General features: G+C 35.4%; 1 protein-coding gene and 1 long non-coding RNA gene across 2 annotated transcripts in view; one reads left to right on the top strand and one right to left on the bottom strand.

The window, feature by feature from the left end:
• LOC135159777 (protein timeless homolog) overlaps window positions 1-18,131 on the bottom strand; it is a 328,531-nt gene that overhangs the window by 274,727 nt on the left and 35,673 nt on the right. The window contains exon 14 of the mRNA XM_064115817.1: window positions 9,147-9,244. Within this exon, the coding sequence (XP_063971887.1) occupies window positions 9,147-9,244 (98 nt within the window). The remainder of the gene's footprint in view (window positions 1-9,146; window positions 9,245-18,131) is intronic.
• Window positions 1-18,131, top strand: part of LOC135159779 (uncharacterized) — an 83,293-nt gene that overhangs the window by 47,175 nt on the left and 17,987 nt on the right. The gene's annotated exons all lie outside the window — the stretch shown is intronic.

Below are 18,131 nucleotides of genomic sequence, written 5' to 3'. Positions count from 1 at the left end.
TTCCCTAAAACAATTTTTCTCTCACTGAAATTTACACTAATTAATTACATTAATTACACCATCTTTAAAACGTTTCTACTCCATTATATTATAACCCTTGAAAACATTTATCGGACAACTCCTACATGGCCAACTGTCAAAAGTAAAAATCTCCCCTCCCCGTCACCCCTTGATATATGGAAACAATGCTCGCATTTGAATTTTTTATGTTACCGCACAATTAATGCCATCAAGGTGAGAGGGTCACACCCAACCATGTCGCAAAATTATAGTTAAGTGACCAGCACCACCCCTCACCCTTCCACCCTCTGTATCATTTGGCCGTTGAATACGTGGTGACAGCTACGTGATACGTCATGCAGATGGACGGGGTGACCGGCGAGGTGGCATCAGTGGAGAAAATCGGTGGGTTGAGTGGAGGTGGGAGCAGAGCTGATGGCGTCGGGACGGGCCACGCAATTAGTGTCAATCAATACGTCAGTCAGCACTGGCCAGCGAGCGAGAGAGAGACAGGAGGGAAAAAATGGTCACGTTTTAAAATGCAACAAGTTGAATTCTTCCCTCCACAGATTACCGAAATCATTTTATAACAGAGGAATGTTCTAGTACGACAAACATAATTCTAGCACAAGCGACGCATCATAGGAAAAAAGGCGCCAAATAATTTGAATTCTACTTTAAGCAATCACCACACCCCTGGAGCAAGACATGTAAATTATTCAGAGAATCTATTGTCAGTGTCAATCGTATTAGAGGAAACCACTATCATCTAGGAGCGTCACTACAACGGGTTGGAATTATCAATGACCCGGGCTGCTCATGTCAAGCAGAATGTCAACATCTTGACCGCATCATGTGGTACTTGCCAAATTTCCAAATCCAAAGAAACAAATTGTTAACTAGACTAAGCAAGTCTGCCTGCACTTCTTCTTATACAACTAACCAATTTTCAAATGGAACAGACTTTAAGTATATGTATAGATGTTGGAGTATTTGACTACAGTTCTTTCATTGTCCTACAAAAATCATTCGACACCTCTTTTACTTTCTGGGAAACAGCGCTACTAAGAGACTAATTTACGATCAGTTGTACTCCGCTTTCGAGACGGTTTAATCCTAAACATATGCTGAAATTTCAACAACGGACTGTGTTCCTTCGAGTCGTAAAACTGTTTTCCTTTTCCCCGAGAGCGTTTTCCCTTTGATATAGTTTTCAGTCTCTGGACAACGGTCCTCCAGCTAAGACGTGCCTTCCTCGTGCTAATAAAGAAATCCTATAAAGTATTTGTGGAATGTGTGAAATTGATGACGAATGAATGAGTGAGTTCTTTGTTGTTTTAATTCTAGTGGACGTTAAGATTTGTTCAGACGTTAAGATTTTAAGGTAATTTATGTGTTTTGTTTTAATATAAGGAATGCAAGGAAAAGGAGACGTGTGTGTCGAGTATGACAGGTCTGTTATAGTTATGTTTCGAGTTCTAAGGATTTTTTCTAGGATAATGGTGAGTGTTGTCCGGCCATGTGGGGTTACTCATGGAACAGACCCTGCATTGTTGAAGGACTCAGGGAAGAAAACGCGTGATGAAAGAAAAGGACAGAAGACAGTGCATTTTCGGGTGTGAGCTGCGGAATGAATGTTAGTTTAAGTTGTGACTTGACCGCGGACGCGTGAGGATACTCTTCTCATCCTCCTATTTAATTTTGATTGTATTTTACTTTTATAATATTCTGTAACCTTCGTAAAATAAACTAATCATAATCCTTTCTTTTGATATTGATCCTACATATTTTCACAGTATCTCTTAAATAATTTGTTCATTTACACCCATATTCCAATAATAGACATAATTTGTCAATAGTTAAGCAAGTTAGTACTAGACCGACAGTGTAAATAAATCTTATGTACAGATTTCAACACTTTAAATGATAAAGAAAAAAAAAGTTGAATTCTTCTGTCTAATTCATTTTGTCATGGCATGCGTATATTTCACAGCCTCATTGACGGAGAAATCGAGGGCGGAAAGAGAGGGGGCGGAGGAAGAGGGGATGAAAAAGGAGAAGGCGAAGAGGAGTGGCGCATCGTTCCGCGGCTCTTTAATTAAATTGCCTCTGCTCGCTATCTCTCACTACAGTTCATGTTAATGCTTTACTATAATATCTATCCCCTATCTCGTTTCATTTCATCGTCGACCTTTATCCTGAACACCGGCTAGTCGTCGATTTCGGTTGCTATTTGTAAAATGAATTCCAGGTGCCCTCCAACCCCTGTCTACCATATTTCGTTACATGCACCTGCGGCTCTTCAGAAAAGCTGTCATCGTTGGGATTTGAAAGCGCTCGCCTTTGGGATTTATCGTCATCCACCGGAGTTGGGGAGTATCTTTTAAATCTTCTTTGCTTTTCGTGAAGGATACGTTATGAGTGCTAATGCACGGACGAATTTTCAAATAATTTTATGGTAGGGAAGACGAAAATCTAATATAATTAATGGTATGCTTGAATGGTATGACAGAAAACGGATAAAGTAATTAGAATGCAGATCTAATATAATTGTAGTATAATTAGAGGGAAAGAAAAGAGTTAAATCAAGGATGTGAATATACTTATTTCAAGTATATTGGATTTTCAATGGTAAAATCGATAGCCAATTCATTTTGACACCATTTTATTGTCTACTATGAATAGATCAAGGAGCACAGAAACCTTTGTCGTTAATATCTGCACTCGACCTCTTATCGATGGCGGAAAAATTTCGAATAGAATATCACTGAAAGGGTTTACCATGAAGATTTTCAATAATACCTTCATATGCCATAATTTCAATAATTCAGTATATTTGTAGTCTTTTTTGTTTGTTCGCTCTTTGTCGACTCAGTCTACATTTGGCATCTTTAAAATAACTCTGTTTTGCCAATTTTTAACCACTCTATTACTAACTACTTCGAACTATTCCACCAAATTGACTGATTCATCAAATAAATTTAAGAGTAACGATGTATTGTGAAATAGCGATACTCAAAACAATATCAGGGGCGTACGACGTAATTGGAAGTTAGTGTTCCTCTGATCAGGAGGAAATAAAATCCAGTGGAGGCCTCTTGCGGTCGCTTTTAAAGCATTGAAAATACATACTGATCACGAAAGTTTCTGAAGGATTTAATCTATGCGCAGAAAACAGTAGTCTCATGAAGAAATGATTTTTTTGCTCAATATTGTCATCGAAAATCGAATATCCTTGAATTGAGTATAGAGAATTATGTTATAATATTAATATAATGTAATTATAATGTTCTGACATTATCATTGTAATTGTAACAGTGTCAGGTCCCTCTCACCGCAAGATCCAGACTATCTCACATATTTTAAATTATTACAAGTTATCCCTGTCATAAGGGATTATAAAATTACTAGGATATATTTCCAGAATATAACCGGTTCTATTTGACTAGTATTTTAATTTTTACTTCGTCGTCGATTATTTTTGACTGATTTTAGAAAAATTAGTGCCATAAGATTCTATGTTAATGATACATTTTGGATATTTCCTCCTGAAAGATCTGTGTGGTTCATCATTTTGTGATTTCGCTCGGCTAATCATCATCATTTGACGAATACACTCCCAAAATTTCACCTCTGAGTTTATTTCCTTTCATTGAAATAAAATTACTGCAGAAGTTCCTTGAACAAGGCTGATGTATGTCAAAGAAGCGGATTTGTTGATTTATAAAAAAAAATTATCCTGTGCAAGCAAATATCCACAATATTGAAAATTACTCCTTCATCCGTACAATTCATATACATATACTAGTTTCTCCCTGAAACATTATCCTGTTAAATAATCGAACAATTGGTAAATATTTTATTAACATAATTTTCAGTTAAAACTTTTTCAGCTTCAGATTTCAATCATTATATCAATATGGAAATTTTTAATTTGATATTCTCATTATGTATTCATTCTGTGTAATTATTCAGTGAATTTGATGAATGAACGCCGAGTAATTTTTATTTTCTAAATAATTCAAAAAACTTACGTTAAGAACAACAATAAAGTAGAAACAAAATGAAACGTTGTTGGTACAAGGTGAGCTAAAGTACAGTTGGCAGAGTTGATACGAAACGGGAACGATAAACAGGGCAGTTATTCATACATAAATTATAAGCACCGAGTGAATACCAGAAGGGAGGAGAAAGCTTGGCCGCGTTTAATTAAATTTTGTGTCATGATATATGCCCCTGTTATTACATTACTGCCCCCGGCCCCTCTCCGAGCAACCGAAATCATATATTTTTTATAAAAATAATACAGCATGGGCTCTTTAGTCTCGCCTTGTGCCCCAGACATTATGTTAAATCTTTTGTTATCCCGAGGGAAAAAAATGTAGTGATAAAAGGATTAACACAGTGATATTTACAGATTTATTTTTTGATAATTAAGTTAAAAAGCAAGTTGAGATTAAATGTGGGACGAGTAGTTGATAACTGCATGTGAAGTAGATGTTTTTATACGGAATAAAAATTGCTGCACCATTTGTGGGCGAAATATACAGCATTCACAGCTATTTCGTTCTACAATTCAAAAGTTTTGATTGACATGCGGAAACGAAATGCAATTTACTGCTCTCATGACATCAGAATATACACAATGTATCCATGAAGCTGATGAAAATTCGAAAATTCGTGGATGAAAAAGTTTAACAGTTTGTTGGAAATGGACTTTGCAGTGAATTGGATGTCAAATTCAGGATATAAATCGAAGTAATTTATTCCGATGCTGGATTTGGGGGGGGGGGGGGGCTAAAGAATACACTGGGATAAAAATAATTTAGGTCAGTTTTGATTGTTGAAAGAACAATAATTTTAACGTAGCTTAGGCGATGACGAGGTGTTTAGTCGAAAGTAGGCGAAGGAAATCTGTGGTATTTTTGCAGAAAACGAATTCCACAATTAAATATTCTCCTGATTAGAATTTAAAGCGGATTTTCTAATGGAAATTTCGGGCATTTGTTTATGCAGAAGAAATATGATTGGTAAAATTGTATTTTTTTCTCAATGCCCTGAATGATAAAAATTAGTATGTGTCAAATGAATGTTTACACAGTGGTTGACACTTTTTAGGACCAAATAATGTTTTAAATCACTTTTTAATTTTTTTACACATAGAGCATGCGTTAAAACATTTTTAAGTGAACTGTTAATAATAAATGGAAAATAATTCATTTGCGAGAACAAAGTGGTAACGTCGGGCCGATGCCATTTTTTTTGGCAGAGTTGTCTTAATTTTCTGAACGTCGTCGATGTATCTCTCATGCAATTATAAACAATTAAAATATCTGGATTTCCAGACATTTTTCGTGAAATCACTAGCGATTGTTCAAAAAAATAAATAAATGATTCATATAAGTGAGTGCATGTTGAAGTGTGTACACGCAAAATTTGGGATAATATGGAGTGTAGTCTTTATTTTATGTTCAATTGGTTAATCTCAAATTAAAATCTCTGTTAGAACTGTTTTTTTAAAACGAGAAGCGCGGTACCTCAAGGAGTGATGAAATTATTTTGATTCGTTAGAAAAGGGTGTGAGGAGTCGTAAATATAAATGGACTTAGAAATGTTCTCGTGGATTAATAAAAACCATGTTATCAATTATGTAATTAGTCATATGGAGTCGATCATGGACAATTTATCAGTTTCATTAATGGTTATTTGCCAAAATATTTATTATTATTTATTTACCACATTGTTATCAGGTATTAACATCCAGGATATCGGATTATCTGCAATTTTACCCCGGCCTGTGTATTTTCCCTCGGTATTATGATTTTTAAAACAATTTTTTTCAATCATTTATTGTATTATAACAACATTCTTCCGGAATCTGCTAAATTTTCCAGTTAGCTACATGAGTAAAGGTCGAAAAAAATTATACAGCTTCGGTGTTATCTGAATTGAGTTTTGGAAAGTATTGATATCTTTCTAATCATTTCTTTTTTAAAAACAAATAATACGACTTATTTTCCAAAAACTGGATTGTCTTGTACAAAGTGCCAAGAAATTCCTTGATTTTTTGTCTAATAATCAAAAATTCAGATTCTAATCTTTGACTGCAACCGAAATGTTGATTGTCCCATAAACACACTATTAATTTCAGATTTTTCAAGTTCTTTCTTTTTGAAAAAGAGGAACGATAAGTCAATGAAGGAAAAAATTATAATCCCAAGTGGGATTGAGTTTTCTGAAAGATTTGCGTAGTTTTCGATAATCTTCCAGTATACTCGAAAAATACAGCTACTTTAAATAGTCAGGAACCAAACTATATACAATATAATAAAATTTTTGAGGGACTAGAGTTTAAAATAAAACTCGCACTTTAATATTTTGGTTTTAGTAAGATTTTAAGATATTTCGATATATCGTTTGCTTCCCCCTCTTTACAACAGGATAAGAATTTCGAATGAAAGTCTGATCAAACATGAACTGAATTTCCCTCGAATGAGAAAGGATTCATTCGGGAGCGAATCGCAACAATTTAGAAGCATAATTATGTCAACAACAATATCGAATTCATAGCAATTGCAATCATCCGCATCGTTTTTGTCTGATTGTTTACAAAACTGCTTTGAAAATTAAAATTATAGAAACATTAAACAAGTTTTAAAGTGGGCGCATTGTTGGATGTCGAAAATTGGGAAATGTTTTGTTCAATGAGCCTTTAAATTCCCTTTTAAAGTAATTCCTGTTATAAACAAGTAATATGCATATGATTTGCGCATAGCATATAGGGTATTGATTGTGTGACGAAAGTAATTTTCTACTTGTTTTCTCCCTTAATTAAATTCAATGTCTCTCTCGTGAAAATTACCAATAACCTATGTGAAATTTCAATTTTGCTTCAACAGTTCCACAAGCGAAATTCATAAAGTAAAGGTTGGAAATATGAATTACTGTGATTGAAGTTAGTGAATGTCACTAGTTGATTGATGAAATTTTAATGAGAAAACAATTTCAACGAGTTTACGAGAATTTTCAACCAAAAATATTGAAATGTATCTCGAAAAGCTGCAATCCGACGATTAATTGAATCTTCATTAATCGACAATTATGTCGGCTAGAAAAGATTGCCTTAACCTACAATTTGCATTCCAAATTGATTTATTAGATTAGAAATTGTCTAACATTGATAGTTTCCAAAAAAAGTAAAAAAATATTTTCGACATTTTAAATTGGTAGTTATTGCATTTCATAATTATTATTTGTTAAAAATCAACAAAACAGCTTTTCGGCATTTAGTAGCGGCTGGATAATTAATTCTTTTCAGCAACAAATTGTCTCGCATACCGTTTATTGAGTACAGAAATTTGGCCGGACTGAAAGTGGATAAATACCATCCCCTTCTTAATACGTTTCCTTCCAAAAATTATGATGATCATAAATTCCAAATACCGAAAGACTATAGTAGATTGTTATTAGGAATTGTCTTGAGGAGTCATCAGGCTTTTTTGATTAATTGATGATTGCGTACAGAAATAATTGAACTTGGGCACCCAACGTCCCAAAAAATCGTATCTGAGCCACGTTTTGAATTAGAAAAGCGCAGTTTTTCTAGTTTGGCTCACAATACGAACTCTAACACCAAATGAATAGATGAAAACAAACTAAATTTTTGTAAATAATGCGCCAAGAAAAAGTTTTGCGTAGCGGTCTGCTCTGGAATTTTGTAAAATAAATAGAAATAAAAAAGACCTCCGAACCAAAGTTCTGGATTTTTTCCCTTCACCCTTCGTTTCTGTCAAACTCCACAGCATCAATTCAACTCTCTATTTTCCGATCCGCATCAAGAACCTTCCTTGTCCTTCAACTATTCTTTGCATCAGATGGAACTTTTGTTTGACGTCTTTTTATTTAAACTTTTTCTCGGCGCGTTTTTTGTACAAAAATTTATTTATTTTTTCTTTTACAGAAGATTTCACGGAGATCTGCGAAATAAAAAGAAAGGTCTTTATATTTCTTGAACTCAGTATTTTAAAATTGAATTTAGAATTCAATTGCACAGAGTTAATTTTCCATTTGACTTAGTGGAATGTTCGCAACATATTAAAATTCAGTGTTGGTAATATTTCAATGTCATACGTACATTTGAGGCTCCCATTAGGGTGGGCCAGTGCTCCCAACGTCACAAATTGATTCCGATAATTTTATAATGTGAGAATGGGACCGTTGCTATACGCGTATTTCGTTAATTATCGATTCAAAAACTATGAAAGATGTACCATTGAAAAAAGCATAGCCGGTTTACATTAATGTAACTAAAAGCAATATTGTAATTCATCGTCCTCTGCTCGAAATAATTATCAACCATCATTACCATAGGTAATGGAAGAGGTAATGGAAGGGATTCATTCAGAGTCAAAATGTTTTCTTGACCGATGCTCTACGGAGTATCTCAATAAAATAAATTATAAAAATTCACGGAATACTTTTCTGCATAAGTGCTTATGCCTCGGCGTAGCTATGACTAAATTCTCCAGAAATTCCAAATCCCAAATATTCTCTTCAGTCGTGGTAGTGTTATGGACAATTAAGACTTTCCCCAAGCCACAATGGTCCCTTAAATCGCTGACACATAACACCGCATTTGACAATTTGAAATTTCAACAGCTGTGCACCTACTAATATTTTTACCTCTCAACCACTCCCACGGAACGGAACTTCGTTTTGTTCGCCGATCGGTAAAGGGTGGGGTATTCATTTAACGGAGGATATAAAAAAAAAATCCTATTAAACTTGAATTCTCCTCCCCGACTCCCTGCTGAAAATCTCGAGAATGACGCCAAGAGTTGGTAGTTAACCGATGCTAAGAGGTACTAACGATCCAGTCTGAGCAAGTACAAACAAAATTTTCACTCCATCCCCCCTTGACGAGATGCTTTGACGACTACGACGCAAAAGATAGTCAATAGATCGTTACTTCCTCTCCAGACGTTTCAATAGCTTTTCAACTTTTTTAATAGTCAACTCAATTATCGTCTTCAATGGAGCCATTGGCAAGGGTAACTGTTTATGCTCAAGAATGAGAATAAATCGAAATCTCATAATCATAACCCGGACAGTGAAAAAAGAAGAGGAAAAAAAATATCAGTACTTACCACCGAGATCAGCATGGAATATCTCCCGAAGCGCTAAGAACTCCTCTTCAACGGCCATCCCCGGTGCACCAAAAAAGTCGTTCTCCGGCCAGATTTCCCTATAATCATAACGAGATATTTATACTAATTAGTACCTGCAGAATATACATTTGCATTGAAGTGCTCTTTATTCCAATACGTATAAAAAGTTGAACATAAATTACTGTCCTGAAAGATGAATTTTCCGATATGAAAATCGCATTTATTTGAGAAAAGGGAATTAGTTGAAAGCCTTTGAATATATTCAGTGATACCCGGAGAGACAAATCTGTGAATTTTCATAGTGCGATTCCGATTAAAATTATTATGCTGCCCTATAATCTCCGTGTAAACTGCAGACCTGAGCAAAATTACTATGCCATTCAGTGAAGTTTATTTATGAACTCGGGAAAAATTCTATATCGGCCTCGCAAACATTCATTCTCGTCGTCTAAAGACGACGAGAGGAGAAAATGGCTAATGCAACGGGTCTCATGACGGAGTCCAACGTCGGCAACAATCGGATATATTCGGCGCTCATCGGTACCCACCCGAGTGGAAATTACGTCAGGCAAACCTCAGGTTTGATCCGAACGTGACATGGTGGTGTTGAGGTTCAGCTGATCAGGCGGAACTTGATGAAGAATTGATCAGCCTCTGATTTACTCAACCTCATACGGATTACTGTGATGAATTTAATGAAGTTCCGATTGGGTGGACCTGAAGGTAAACTGAAGCCCTTCCCCCTGCAATTATTCGGATCAGATTCTGATCAGGTGAACCCGACCTTAAATTGAATTATCCGTCTACAATTACTTTGATCAAGATCGGATGTGGTACGATTGATTTCAGACTGAGCTCCATGTGCCTGAAAATATTCGATTCAATTCTGATCACACCAATCTGATCTGAAATTGAGCTGACGCCTACAATTACTCTGATCAACTTTGGATCAGGTGGGCTTGAAGACTTGAATTATTCAATTATTCACACATTATTCTATTTCAACCCGTGAACCTTTGTCTATGATTATTATTATTGTTGTTGTTGTTAATATTATTATTGTTAAAAATAAAATAGAATTCCAATTGAAGAATTTTTCGCAACATATATAATAATAGCATAAAGTAAAAAAATGATTCATTTCTCATTTTGAATTAATTATCAATTAATGAAGGTTCTCGATTTCAGTTATCAGGTACTAATCCATTTTGCGTCTTCAAACCCTGGTCAAATCCGGATCGATTCAAGGCGTTACATGCTTAATCAAATCTTGATCGAATTATCACATTCGCATCTGATCGATTGTCAAATCTGACTTGATCCGAGCTTGATCTGCACCTGCGCTATGTTTCCACGCGAATGAGTTAACGAAAAATTGCTATGCGGCATAGTAAAAAATGAAGGAAGGCACAATAAAATAAACTGATTTAGGTAGGAATTTTTAATAAATTTCAAAGTCAAATAAAGTTAAATAAAAAATGTCAGATGTTCAAATTTTATCGTGTTGTTTCGTAAATTTTCGGAGCCACGTATCATTAATGACAAAGTGTATGAGAAAATTTATAGTAGTGATAGGTATTTTTGTGTGTGAATAAAATACATTGCAGTATTGTAGCATTTTCCACCTCGATTCTAGGACCTGGCACAGCAATTTTTCTGCGACTTTTCTCTTCGTGCACCGCGATGAAATTAAAAAGTTTTCGCTGACGTCAGATGAACATTGGAAAGATTTTTATGGCTGGACGATGTACAGGGAATTGTTGGAAATTTTTTGGATTCATGAAGTCGACAACGTGAGAATCGCATATTGTGTTCCGAGTCGAGAAAAGTGACATTTTAAGGGACGACGTGAACTTAGCAAAGCGAGCCGAAGGGGGCTACTGTTAACACGTCGTCCTTTCGACGGCACTTTTCTCATAACTCTAATAACCGTATAACCGTAAACATGTCAAAAGATTCTGTAGTCAAATTCCAAAATGAAAAAAGTGCACTTTTCCCAATTCGATTTATTGTATCCATTGAATTGTAATGAAATGGCCGCAAAAAACATAAGATTTGGCTCATTAAAAGAACCACATTATTTTTGTTTTCGCCATTTCATGAAATCATCATAACATTTTATATATGCCACTTGCGATTTGTCAGGTAGAGCATCATTAAAATAAATTTCTGTTTCTTCCAGTATTTCGCGAGTTATATCACTGTCATTATTCGTCATAAATTGGGTAACATATTCTTCATTCATTCTTATCATCCTTCATTAATCTCCAATAGTAGTCAACAACACATTAGATAGTTTACGGTAATAATTTCGAAGGGATCGGGAGTATTGGGATATGGATAAAAGGGTATAAATAAATGTAGTGATTTAATTAATTTTATAATCATAAACTCTTTATTTAACTTGCACGAGGAAGGCACGACTGATCTAGAGGACTGGTGTCCAGAGACTAACTTACTTCTTATAATATGAAAAATCTATACTAGGAGAAAAACAATAGAACCTTTATGTTTCCAGAGGACAGAGTCTCCTTTGAATATCACTTGTGGTAAGGATCACAATGCTCTCAAGTCCAGAGCACAACAGATCATAAATCAGTCCCTTTTCTGGAAACTATAGTTAAACATATGATAAACCTTGTCGAGTGATTTTTGAAACAGAACAGAAGAGCTGTGTTCTAATTTTCCAACAGGGAGGACCTGAGAATATCTGTACTTGAAACATCAAAATTTTGACTCGTGGACTCGCAAACCGACGATCGAATGGAATAATTATACACAATAATGATACACACACACACACATACGCAAGCGTATACGAAAATAAACTTTAGGTAAAAATGAACCCTCCAGGGGGCCAAAGAAGGGACGAAGGTGAGAATTAAAAAGTGGTTGATTGTCATTTCGCCCCACGTTGCGCCCTCTAAACGTGTAATTTCTATCCGAAATTTCATTTCGTGTCCATCGATACACAGTGGAAATGCGGCTGCATTCAGCTTTAGTGGAAAACATAAACCATTTTTGGAAAACTTGAATTTAATCGATTGCAGTGATTCCATTCCAAAGCCAAAATCAACTTGGCACTTTTACGGAAGAATTATCAGAGATTGATTTTATTCCGACCGTTCTGTTAGAACTTTAGACCCAGAAATGGGCCAAATTTTACGAATGAAAAGTTATTTATGGATTACCCAGTTGTCCTTAAGCGATTAAAGTGATCGGTGAAATCAAAAAATTGAAATTAGTTGAAATCATTTCAAATGAGATAAAAATCCGATTGAACCACTGGAAATCGGAAATCATTGTGTCACGATATTGGGCCGTGAACACCCCTCGATATGTGACATAGATAAACTGAAACTGAAACCCGATTAGCTGCAACCTTGCATCGGGAAACAAACAAAGAAAAATAAACACGCAATAATGTTAATGACATCAGTTGACAGGCCTCACTGGAAAAAACGTGCTAGCAGATAATTTTTGATAAACTCCACACGATATTCATTGCGGAATTGTTCACCGATAAACTGATGAATTCTTTAAAACGGAAATCCCTCAAAGATAGTTTAACTTTTTAGTCTATTATATAAAGTATTGAGATCTGTACATAAGATATATTTACACTGTCGACCTAATACGAAATTGTTATCACAGATTCTTTTGAACATTGATAAATTACTTCTATATACTTAAAGTCTGTTCCAATTGCAAATTGATCGGTTGTATAAGGATGTAGTAACTAAGAACTTCTTTCTTTTTTTTGTGTGTTCTCGTATTTTTTATAAGAGAGTTTTTGTACCCCTTGTGTTTTAGTTCTAGGTAAAAGAGCGATAAGTTTTGAGAGAGTTTAGTTTAGTTTTTTAAGAGTGTATTTAGAAATTTTAAGTGTCGAATATCGACGAATGTTTATGTCACATGACGTGGAACACATTAAAGCGTGAACAGGGTCAGGAGTGCAGGAGTGCGGCCCTGACTGTCAATGCGCTCATTGTTTAGGACAAAGATTGCCTTAGTTTTACAAGTGAGACCTTTGTGTGATTAGTTTTAAAAGAGGGAAATATAGAAAAAAAAACAACTGGACTTTTTGGAAGAGAGATCGGTGGAGAAGTTAGTTCGTCGAGAGATTTCCAAGGAGTTCTTTTATATTTTCTGTATAAGTTTTAATAAAGATAATTGTTATTTAATAATTCATAAAATACTCCAACCCTTGATCTTACAAGGAGAACTGCACGCAGACTTGTTTAGTTTAGTTAACAATTTGTTTCTTTAGATTTGGAAATTTCGGCAGTACCACAGGATGTGGTTAAAATCTTGAGATTTTTCTTCATATTTGCTTCCCACATCCGGTACAGCCATAGTAATAGATGCTAGTGGTTTGCTGTAATAGGATTGACACTGAAAATAAATTCTCTGGATAATTTACATATCTTGTACCAGGGGTGGTGATTGTTCAAAGTATAATTCAAAGTATAAAGCGTCTTGTTTCTTGTTGCTTGTGCTACAGAATCATGTTTGTTGTACTAGAGCATTCCTCTGTTTCAAAATAATTCCGGTAATCTGTGTAGGGAATTGGGAATTCGTCCAATAAATCGTCTACCGGTGATTGCTTGACTTCTTCGTTAATTTTGCTTCACCTTCTCTTCCCATAATCACGAGAAATTTCAGAACTAAAAATATTTATAGCTGAATGAGAAAATTAAACTAATAATAAGTTTCCCAAAAGTTTGACTATTACGGGAATATTTTGCATGAAATATCAAGTTCTCCGGAAGTTTGAATGGCTCGAGAGATGGAGCAAAGAAAAATGTATGCCCCAGTGTAGTCATAGGAAGAATGGTATCGCTACATCCCCAGGCTGATGCACAATGAGGGCAGGCAATACGGATAATCGTGTTGAAGTAGTATCAAATATACTGAAAATATAACAAACACGTACGTTCCCAACTCAACAACTGAATTCCCAGTGACAATGAAATACAATATCTCCTATTTTCATCGTCAGCGAAATTTTATATTCCACTTTTCAATGTACCAGATTAAATTCAATACCTTGATGCTGATTGGAATTGAATATGTGAACGTGGAGTGTTGAATTAACACAAGAACGAATGAATTCAGAGATACATAAGTGGAAAGACTCAATTGACCCCCGGAGTGGTTGAATTGTCGAGTGGCTTCAACACCACCACTCACCACCACTTACCATCGAGTGCTGTAATTCTTCCAGCTATCCACCTTACAAACCCGTTTGCATTCTCCTCATGACCTTTAATTTGCATACATTTATCCTCGTGTGAATGGACATGAATAGATTCGACAATTTTGAGAAATTAAAAAAATGAAATTAATTCGTTGAGAAGAGAAATCAATATGCAGGTAAAGGTTATTAGGAGTGCGGTGTTTGCTCTGATTGTTGGTCGCTCATTTCCGAATTCGGGTGCATTGAAGTTGGTGTGACCTGTATTATGGTCAGTTACAATCTTGACTGAACTCCTTCAATAATTATGGACACAAGAAAGTTCATGGAAATTCTTTCCTTTGGATAATCAAAAGTTTTGAAAAATCAATAAACATTGACGGATTTCATTTAACGTTCTACCAAACGTCGTCACCCTCAAGAGGTATAAAATGACCGTCAGTTAGATCTAATTAAACTCGTTTGGGAATGAATCAATCCAAGAAATATAATTATGAAAAAATGAGTATTTCTTTGAAGTAAAAGAATATTTGGAAAGAAATTTCATTTTTCTCAATGTACTAGTTGACGTAATTCACATTACAATTAGTGTTTTTTGGAGTCAGGAAGAAAAAAATAGTATTTGTCTCGATAGTTTAGAGGTAAAAAAACGATATTCTGCTCTTTCCGCATGAAGAATAATTTCTCGTGAAGAAAACTGTCTTTCGTCGTAATTTGAAAATACCCCTTGAAATAAAGAATGGTATTCTGGCGATGACACCGTCATCTTAATAAAATTTACTTGTCCACAAATTTTACTGTGTAATACATCGTATCTTCCTCATCTCTTCGCAATTATTAGCGTGAAATATGTGATCTGTAATTGTAATTGAAATCAATGAAGCACGATGAAAATGAGTGACGAATATATCATCTAATTAATGACGAGTGATGACACTGATATGCCTCGCAACATATTGGAAGAAGCACAAATTGATTGAAATGACTACTATAATACGTTATGATGATTTTATGAGAAGAAGAGAACTAACATAATGCAATTTTTTTGATGCGCCAACTTCAATGGTCTGTATCAGAAGCTCATTAAGAATAGGATGTTTCCGCCATATCAAATGTGGGAGTTTCTAATCAGACTAGACGAAACCCTTTTAGTAATAATCAATGAATTCCTCCGCACATGTACCTTTAAAATATGACAATGACCAATTATTGTTAACTTGGACTCAATACCATGATAGTAGACAACTCATATCTGTATTCACTAGTTCTAGAGGACGAAAAATATGTATGCAAATCGAACTATGTTTGTTCAGAAATGCCTAAATAATAAAAAAAAATCTTAAGGTCTATTTCGGCCACTTCATAAAAATTTAGTTGACACAATAAATCGAATTAAGAAAAAAGCACTTTTCTCGTTTTGCAATTTGACTATAAAATCTTGAGATATGTTTACAGTTATACGATAAACATTGTAATCAGAAAAAATACCGCTTCAGGTTCGGGAAAAGAGGGTGTGAGTCACGTCGAGAGCAGTGTCCTCCAAAGGCCGGCGTGGCAGCAGCTCACCTTCGGCTTGTGCTGCTAATCTCACGTCGTCCGTTAAGGGGGGGTCCTGCTTTAGAGGCTTCAAAAAATCTATATTTTCAAGGATTTGTTTGAAAAGGAAAGAAATGTCTGATTGAAATGAAACTTTTAGGGTTTTTTTTTATATATTTCAAGAGTCTTCTCAAATTTTTTTATTATTATACATTAGATATTTTTCATGTTTGAAGAAATTTACGAAGGCGCCTCGAGTGTGAAATTTCTGTGTGGCGGGCAAGATGCAGGTCGCAATTTTCATGTGAAACAAAAAAACAAAAGAAATTTTTAATTTTCAATAGTGTAATTCCGAGGTGAACCACGAAAATTCAACAAAAAATGAAAAATTCAACAATCTTTCGCAGATTGAAAAAAAAATGCATTAAAAAAAAAATTTACTTTAAATCATTTAAAAACCGGATTAATGTTAACTTTCTTAAGATATGTTAGGTTCACCTAGAAGAGAATTTAACTCGAAATACAACGCGTTTTGATTCATTTCGATAGGACGTTTACTTTTTTTCCTATCTTGCCCGCCAATTTGAAAAAATCATAAAAATGGAAATCCGAGAAATCGCGTGTCAAAGTTTTCGTGATGCTCGTATACCTGCTCGACGCTTGCTCACTATTTCGTTTGTATCTCCGGAAATAATCCGAATTTTGTTCTGAAATTTTGGAGACACATTCTTGGATAGTTTAGGAAGTGATTTACGCAAAAAAAAAATCGATTTTTTGAAGCCTCAAAAGCAGGCTCCCCCCTTAAAACATCGTCAACCACCCGCAGAAAAAAATCCCTTAAAAATTACATGTTAGTGTCTGTATTTCGTAAAAATTACGGAACAGTTACGTGTTTGTTCAGCAAACGTTCAGGAAAAATCCCAAACCGTTCGAGAAAAGTATGCAATGTTCAATAAAAAATGAATAACTGTTCCGTAATGTTTACGGAATACTCTTTATACTGACAGATTACGAAACCGGCACGTAATTTTTCAAGAATTTTTCTCTCCCTGCATTTCCTCACATCCTCCAGATCCGGGTGACTTAAGTTCTCTCAATATTAACCACTATCTTAGTTTAATTTACCACTTCGCCACCGAAATGGGCTTCACCCAAGTCGAAATATCTCTAACCGCATAATGCTAATGCTTCCGGGCCAATATAATCGTCATATGCTCGTATTTGAAGCGGGACATTCAAATAGAGCGCGTGCAGCAATCAGTCGCGTTTTCAATTAGACAAGAGAAAGTCAAAATTTACCTCGCTTCCATACCACTACTATTTCGCTGCAGTTACCGCTGAGTTTCTCAGAGATTTCTAACTTGGAATAAACTGATACAACGGATTCATTATCATAAACGAATGGAGTTTGCTTATTAGGATCTATTTGCTTCTGTGAAACGTTCACTCTTCAATAGTTAACGAATATTGAACATTTGATAAACTTCATTTGACCTTGACCTTCGCCATTCGTCAACTTCAAACAAATATTCATTTGATCACATACAAATTTCCTTTACGGTAATAGTCAACGAATTTCGATGACAACAAACCAATTATTATATCAGTGGATTCCCTGCTTTTGTCAAAACGTATAATAAAGGAACGTAAATAAGGAAATTTCTACAGACAATTAGTAATTCTGGCCCTCCAGGAGACAATTCCGCCATTTTAATTATTCTTCAGGTAGCATCCTCCCCATTACGTCCAATTTCTATCTATTCAGTGTTGCGTAAACAGTGAGAAATATATTTGGCAATGTTAAGAGGGAGGAGCAAGAAAAGCAGAGTTGATTTTCAAGAACGAGAACTCCAATGTTGACCTTTATGTACATAATTTCCGAATATGTGTGTGAAAAGTACGTAATAGGGGACTTTGCCTGGGGGCAAAATACCCCATGTACCCGGAGCAATCCAATAAGCGACGGCAAGCCTCCATCCGATGACACTCTCGTCCAAACGAAGAAGAGGACGAGACTGAACTCCAGCCAGAATACAGCTGAGAGCTGTCTGAATAGAAATTCAGCGCCATACAATTCCCATTATTTCCCTCTTCCAACTCCCATCCCCTTTCTCGGCCTCGTCCTCCCCCCCCCCTTTCTATTCCCACCTTTTGCGATTTCTCTGTTCCACGACAATGGGAGCACCTCTGGCATACACCATCAAATCCCACCTCTCTAAAATGCCTTTTCT

The sequence above is a fragment of the Diachasmimorpha longicaudata genome, chromosome 2 (assembly GCF_034640455.1).
Source record: "Diachasmimorpha longicaudata isolate KC_UGA_2023 chromosome 2, iyDiaLong2, whole genome shotgun sequence".
Taxonomy (NCBI): domain Eukaryota; kingdom Metazoa; phylum Arthropoda; class Insecta; order Hymenoptera; family Braconidae; genus Diachasmimorpha; species Diachasmimorpha longicaudata.
This window is presented reverse-complemented; position numbering and strand designations above follow the sequence as displayed.